General features: G+C 33.3%; 1 protein-coding gene across 2 annotated transcripts in view; it reads right to left on the bottom strand.

Moving 5' to 3' along the window:
- Window positions 1-2,798, bottom strand: part of LOC140061360 (papilin-like) — a 52,080-nt gene extending 49,282 nt beyond the window's left edge. For both annotated transcript variants that reach the window (XM_072107873.1, XM_072107874.1), the window contains exons 1-2: window positions 2,498-2,798; window positions 1,177-1,240 (exon numbers count right to left, since the gene is read on the bottom strand). In XM_072107873.1, coding sequence (XP_071963974.1) covers window positions 1,177-1,240; window positions 2,498-2,529 — 96 coding nt within the window. In that variant the 5' untranslated portion in view covers window positions 2,530-2,798. The remainder of the gene's footprint in view (window positions 1-1,176; window positions 1,241-2,497) is intronic.
- Window positions 2,799-7,479: the final 4,681 nt, after the last annotated feature.

The following is a 7,479-nucleotide window of genomic DNA, read 5'->3' on the forward strand; positions in this document are numbered from 1 at the left end:
TGTTCCTAAACACCTGCTGGTAGAAAATATTAAAAATTCATCCTCATGAAAAATTACAACAGGTGTATAATATTAAAAAGGCATTACAAAGTGATAACTATTGTAACACTTGGTGAAGTTCTGAGTCTGGAAAAGCCAGGCTCAATGGACTGCAGAGGCAGCACAAATGGACCAATGAAATAGGAAAGCAAAGCACCGCTGGACCAGACAAGGCACCAATGGTATAGGTAACACCACTGGATCAGATGAGGCACCAATGGTATGGGGAAGCACAAATGGACCAGAGGAGGCACTAATGGACCAGAGCAGGCCCTATGAACAGGAAGAGGCACCAAGCATTTTTCTGGCTACTATTTGATAGTGCGTAGATAAAGGTGGTATTATATTAATTGTGTAGCAATTGGCTATGCTACTGGTGGAATGTAATGTGTTATGTTAAATATGGACTGTACAGTATTATTTACCAATTATTTTAACTGAACCTATTTGGTTGCATGCTGATGAATGTGTTCATCAAAACATAATTTTGTCATACCTTTATAATTATTAAATTATAAGTACACCTTATGAATTATTTACATAAATAACATCATAACCAATTATGATATTGATTTAATGTTTTGATGTCCCAATGTGATCAAGGTTAAAACATTGTAAAACATTGTAAACACTGGCATACTATTTCTCATACATTTTCAAAACACCACCACAAAATTATTAATGTAGTTTTAAGTATGGTAATTCAGTCTTGGAGGCGTGGCAAAAATTTTGAATTTCTGGTATCAGGGATATTTAGTTCAACTTTGTCAAATATAATATTGATGTATTGTTTTTATAAATAGTCAAGTAGCATTAACTTTAAACACCAATAATTACTTACTTAATTCTTTTTTTTTAAATCATTTAACCAAAAGCTAAACAAATTTAAACATTTGCAGATTTTTCAACCCAAATGAATTAAAAATCAGGAGAATATACCACCACCAACGTTAACACTATGAAGTATATTGCCACCAACGTTCAGGGAGACCGGGAGGTGATGTTAAAATTCAGGAGACTCCCGAATAAATCGGGAGGGTTGGAACATAATGCATTTGTAACCATTTACAGTGTACTCAAACTTGGTTGCACATTTGCAGAATTAAGCAAATTACCAATAAATATAGTTGTAAATACCTGTTGAGATGCGATGATAGGTAAGATAGCGATAATAACCCCAATGGCAATTAATGAACAATACCTGTGACGAATAAAATAAAAATCAGAACACTTGTTAGCAGTAAAGTAAACATGTTGACATCACATTATCTTTCATTGAACTTGACTAACTACAGTATATATATAATACGCCGTGGCTAAAGATACGGTACCGTATCCTAACTTCCGTTTGCTAAAGGTACGGTAAAATTGCATTACGTCATAATCAGCCAATGGTGTGCTGGTAGGTGTGTGACGTCATCGTATAAGGACTTTGGATTTTTTTTCATATCACGAAAACAGTGATCAACCGGCGGCTTAACATTTTCTTTATGCTTCATTTATTGCTATTATCGCCGTCGTGTGAAACTAAATGTAGCCTACATCTGTTATTATTGAAAGGCCAAAACATGTTGATTTTAATTCTAGAATACAGAAAACCGTTTCAAAAGAGGCCTACTACGTACTATAACCATGCTATAACCTATAGCCTTAGTATATGAGTTTGTTTGTTTGTCTGCATGTGTGCGCTGATTTCTGTGACTCAGCCCTGAGGCTAGGCCTACTGTCTAAATCATAGAATTTGAGGGTCCCTTTATTGTCCGCATTTTTTGTTTATGGTCACCATCTGTATACAAAGTTTAATAAAAAAAATATATGCCTAGGCCATTTGGAATAAAAATAAAACCCTCATAGTAACTATGGACGTATTCAACATTGCTAAGTCACAGAATCAGCGCACACATCCATGCAGCCTGGCGCCGCCGATAGGCATTCTCTACAGACGCGATGTGAAAAAAATCCAAAGTCCTTATACGATGACGTCACACACGTACCAGCACCCTATGGACTGATTATGACGAAATGCAATTTTAACGTACCTAAATAGTAAACGGAAGTTAGGATACGGTACCATATTTTTAGCCACGGCGTATATAATAATTAATAGTATTCTGTCAAAAATACATGTTATCAAAAAGTAATTCATAACTTCATTTTAGCTGGGATCTGCACGCACTTGTATTTGATAAAATATAAAGTAATACGTAATAAAAAAAAATTAAAAGTTAACAAATTAATTATGAAGTAACAACCATTCAATCTTGTACATATACTACTAATACTATAGGCTACTGTCAGCAGTGGTGTTAAGAAAAAAAGAGAAAAAAAACAAACATTTTTTTAACCAAAAAATTATTGCCAAAAATAATCAATTTGAGTGATTGAACAACCAAATAAATACGAATCACACAGAAGAACTTGAATAATAATATTTGTGACAGTTTTATTTATAACTTACCAACAACAGCAACAACGTAGGCCTAGTTCCATTATGTTCGTATACTGCCCCACCAGTGTCTAGCAGGATGACAGGTATTACTCAACTTACTGACCAGCAGTGTGACAGTGGCCCAATTTTCAGAAAATTGAACAGTTCACAGTAGATATAAATACGAACAGAGTTTGCTTGCTTTTATTCAATCCCTAAAGCACAATTTGTACCTTAACATTGAAGGTATTTTAGGCAAGGAATCTAAAAATGGTACTATATCCTAGGCCCAAACCCTAAGTATCCAAGGAATGACAGCTCGCCTAAATGAATTCATTATTTATCGCCTGCCCACACCACCACCAACTTTCAAAACACACACACACACACGTGTGTAGTTTTATGGATTCGTCGATTTAATAATACCTGTAGGTATTTCACAATATTTATGTGACTTATCCACTTATTAAAATCAACATTTAACAAAATCTTTAAAAAGTATTACTGTTATTTTAAAACCCCAAATTTTATTCTTAAAAAATAAAACTATTTACAAATGTTTTTGCAAAATATAAATATACATATTTTTACCGACAATTTTAATGTAGGAGTCCAAAACTTTAGTAACCGCACGCTGGCGCTATACAACTTTAAAAGAACTTTGACGCTGCAACTAACCTTGTACAGTGTACTATATATAGAACTATAATGCATTGTTTAATATAATTATTGAGTTTACACCAGATTTTTTTGCTAATTATAGCTATAAGACGACTTTTTAAAATAACAGAATAAAAGTTCAAAAATATTTTTCTAAGAATGTTTTCCTTTCTTAATTCCTTTTATACATATTATTGCTTATATTAATTTGTTACATTTGAATTTTAAAACCAGTTATTTTATAGCGTTTTATGTGGATAAAAGAAAGAATAACGACGCCCTCAATATTTTTACAAACTTCAAACTTGCTTCAAATAGAAAGAAGACACATTTATAACTAGCAAAATTATTCAAAAATTATTCATTTTGAAATTAAATCAGGATGAGTCGAAACACAGGTGGTTCGGCGTCGGTCCAAACGAGCCACTTGAACTATGGCTCAATGCACTGTGTAGGCCACTGGTGGCATGAATAATACCAGTATTAGGTGTCCCTACAATGGAATGTGGTCCCTCTGCTTATTAATTCCAGTATAATGAGTTACTTTCCGGCATAAATACGCTTGAAAAACGAGAACGAGATTTCGAATCTCACTTTTGTAATCATACCATACATCATCATTTAATTTTTAGCCTCTACAATTTAAACGTTTTTATCTCTAAATGGGGGATAGTAATCAGGTTAGGGGCTGCTGGCGACCCCCTTTTCACATCTAGTTCACACCTAGTACTGCTATAAATTAGGAAACTCTATCACTGCCTGAACTACCAATGCTCTCGATGTAATGATGAAGGTTTATGACCTAGTTTGGTTCTTAAGTTTTACTCTCTCGGTCGCGAGCTAGCTATCAAGAGGCAATTACATTCTTGGAAGTTGATAAACGGTTCAACTCCTATATACGTTGCATTGCTATGCCATACTTATGTGCTTTGTTCTTTACTATGAAGCCACCGCTAATTGAATCATTAATGTTATAATTTTTGCAGTTCAAAAGGGTTGATTGAAATTTAATGAAATGTCAGTAGCGTTCATAGCCTATACTTCTTGGTACTGACTATCTCTTTTCAATTAATATATATTGAACAATGTGAGAAATTGTTGGCGTAGGTTGAAGTCATTCACCCGAGACGCGTCGACTGTGGTAACTAAGCGATAAGATGACGCACTTTTCCTTGATGTTAAGTACGTCAACTTACCGATAAGAAAGCGAATTGCGGATTAATATCGTCAGGAGATTGATTGGATAGATAAAGGCAGATGGTACGTTTACATAATTTGATGTGGGCGTTCTACGCGGGGACTACATTCATTTAAACTTCACATTTTTTAATGCGCATCATTTAATTTACTCTCATTAATGTCAATAGACCCAGCGGAAGCCGAACACAGCAATCTCTATAAAATCGTCTTTCAAGAATCGTTACGAATTAACAATTAAAAACGTAGAAACGAATTCATTTACGATTAAAAAGATTTTTTGTTAGAAACTGAATGTCTCAGATCATATATACGGCGCGTAAAGAAAGTCGCCGTTTATTGGGTTAAACACGCGTCAACATTTTCACGCGTGTCGTTAACTCAATTTAAATTGTAAGCTACAAATGATACTGTATCCTACTTTATTAAGCAAAGGGTGCAGACATTGGCTCACTAAACTCGCAAAGCTGTAATTAAAATAATATCGGCATCTATTATTGTTTAAGCTTGGTTCCCACTTGTAGCCTACTTAAGTCGCAACTCAAAATAGACATGGGTGCAACGCAAGTGAGTTGACCAATCACAAGCGGCAGTTTCATGATCCGGCCATCGCGTCGTGATTGGTCAAATAACCTGCTGTAAAGGTGAATGGCTGCCCTATAGAACCATCACCACAAATCAGATTTATGAATTACATTTATTATATTTTAGAATAGGCCTAACTTGGATTTAAAGGTTTTGATGAAATGACGTGGTGGTGGGCGGTGTAACGAGTCGCCATTATACTTTTCCCATTACAGAACATACAACATAAATCATTCAAAGCTTATATCAATGATTTCAAAATAAGACAAAAATAGATATTTTTATACTAGAAATAAACTAGTTTAATATGATCAAATTAATTGATGTCTTCTTCGCAGAATAGATTCGCTTCAATTCTATACAATTATCTCATATCGTGCAATAGCTAGTCGAATTAACGAACAGGCCTAAATTTGAAGAATACAGTAGGCCTATATATTTTTTTTTTTTTATCTTATGTGGGTTCATCCCACTTTTATTTCCATACCACTGTTCTCTTTACATATATTTTTCACTATACACTATACATATCATTATATTTACAATGTTTGTTTAATCATCTGTATACATATACTTATTTAAAGAGTTTTATTCATTTGTTTACATATTATCACATTGATTACATAGCTTCCTCTTTTTAAACATATTATCTGTAACACATTTTCATTAACAAGCTTATTTTTTTTCTTACATAGTTGTTTTTGATTTTTTCATCTACCACATTTTCATTTAACAATGCATATTCTCTGTTATACTCATTACTTACTACATGTTTACTGTTAACATAATATTGTTCTCATCCTTTAACATTAATATTAATATTTTTGTTCTTTAATGTTTACAAAACCAGCAGATCCTTTTTTGCATCTATAACTTCTTAAAATTTTCATTTAACTTTTTTACTTTCTTCTCTTATGTGGATTCCTTCCACTTTTTTTTTTACTTATTTTCTTTAAAAAAAAAAAAAAAAAAAAAAAAAAAAAAAAAACTATTTCCATATATTATTTTGTTTATACATACATTATCATTTAACCACATTGATTACATAGTTTCCTCTTTTTATACATATTATCTATAACACATTTTCATTAACAAAGCTTATTTTTTCTTACATAAAAAAAAAAAGTAGGCCTATATATTAGAAAGCGACATGGTTTCAGTTTAAACCATAATCTTTAATAGGCACACCTAGGCAATTCTCAGTATTGTATCATTTTTATTAGTATAATAGCATATTCTGTAAAACACTATCACGTACATATGAAACATATATGAATCACATGTGCGCATCCTTTTTTTGTAGATTTCCATTGGACCAGTGTAGGCCTAGATACGCATCGCTATCTTTAGCGAGTAGACGCCATAATACCTGGGTAAATAACTAAGCCTGGACTGATAAACTAAACCATCTGTCTTGTTGGAAGGTAAAGCAAATCAAATTGGAGAAGATAGGCCTAATAAAGTAGAAAAATAAAAGGTCATTAAGCTCTGTCTACACTATTAAATTTTATATTACAAAAAAGGTGTTGTGCTCATTATGGACACGATGATGTCAAATTATTTACTACCATATTTGGGCACATCAAACTTTTTTTGTTAAAGTAGTGTAGACAGAGCTTTAACCGCTCATACATTCAACCCCATAATTTGGCGTATTTCATATGGTCTAAGAATAAACAAACACGGTCTTACAGGTTTTCTTAATAATGTCTGATTTTACCGCACTCTCATTAGTATTTAAAATACTGTGTGGGTAGATACCACTAAACTAGGCACTAAAATTCCTGGAAAGAACCATGTATTGGAATCTATTAAGTACACTAGTTCATTATCCGAACCGACAATGTGCTTAGGCCCTACTACCTCATTGGTGATGTAGGTCTAAGTTGATTAAGTTCCCTGATTGTCAAAAATGTCTTTTTTTTTTAAATCACTATTTAAAAAATCTTGTCGGAAATGGCAACGGATATGTATCGGCCATTTATTGAGAATCTTACGTGCATCCTAGGCAGTAAGGAGTATCTTCAATCTGTATTCCGTCACGTGGTGTGGCTTGTACTGAAATAGGCCATCAACTACTGGGAATGACGTCATATAGTCACGCGTCTCATCGTTAAAAAATGAAACTACTGTCCGAAGTCAATTGTAAAAGATCTATCAATTGAGATAGATGTGATTTATACGTTGTAATAAATCTGAAATTATTCATGATTCCAACTGCTTAGCTTAATTTTTAAACGTTTTCATTCAGATGGATTTGACTGAATGCCAGATTTTAATGACGTCATCAGTTAGGACGAGAAATAATGATGCGATCAACACAAGACAAAAGAAAGTAGTACTATTGCGGAGACGTTTAATTCATGTCAAACTAATAATAATATTTGAATATAAAAACAAATTCATATAACACACACTCACTAGCTTGAATGTGGATTACCACTACACGGGGAAACGCGAGCTATCGTATTGGCGGTCGGTTTCTACCTCCTCTTACGTTTCCAACTCTAAAACGAAACATGTTATCTAACCAATCAATCTCTGGACTATATTAATCCGCAATTCGCTTT

The sequence above is a fragment of the Antedon mediterranea genome, chromosome 10 (genome assembly GCF_964355755.1).
Source record: "Antedon mediterranea chromosome 10, ecAntMedi1.1, whole genome shotgun sequence".
Taxonomy (NCBI): domain Eukaryota; kingdom Metazoa; phylum Echinodermata; class Crinoidea; order Comatulida; family Antedonidae; genus Antedon; species Antedon mediterranea.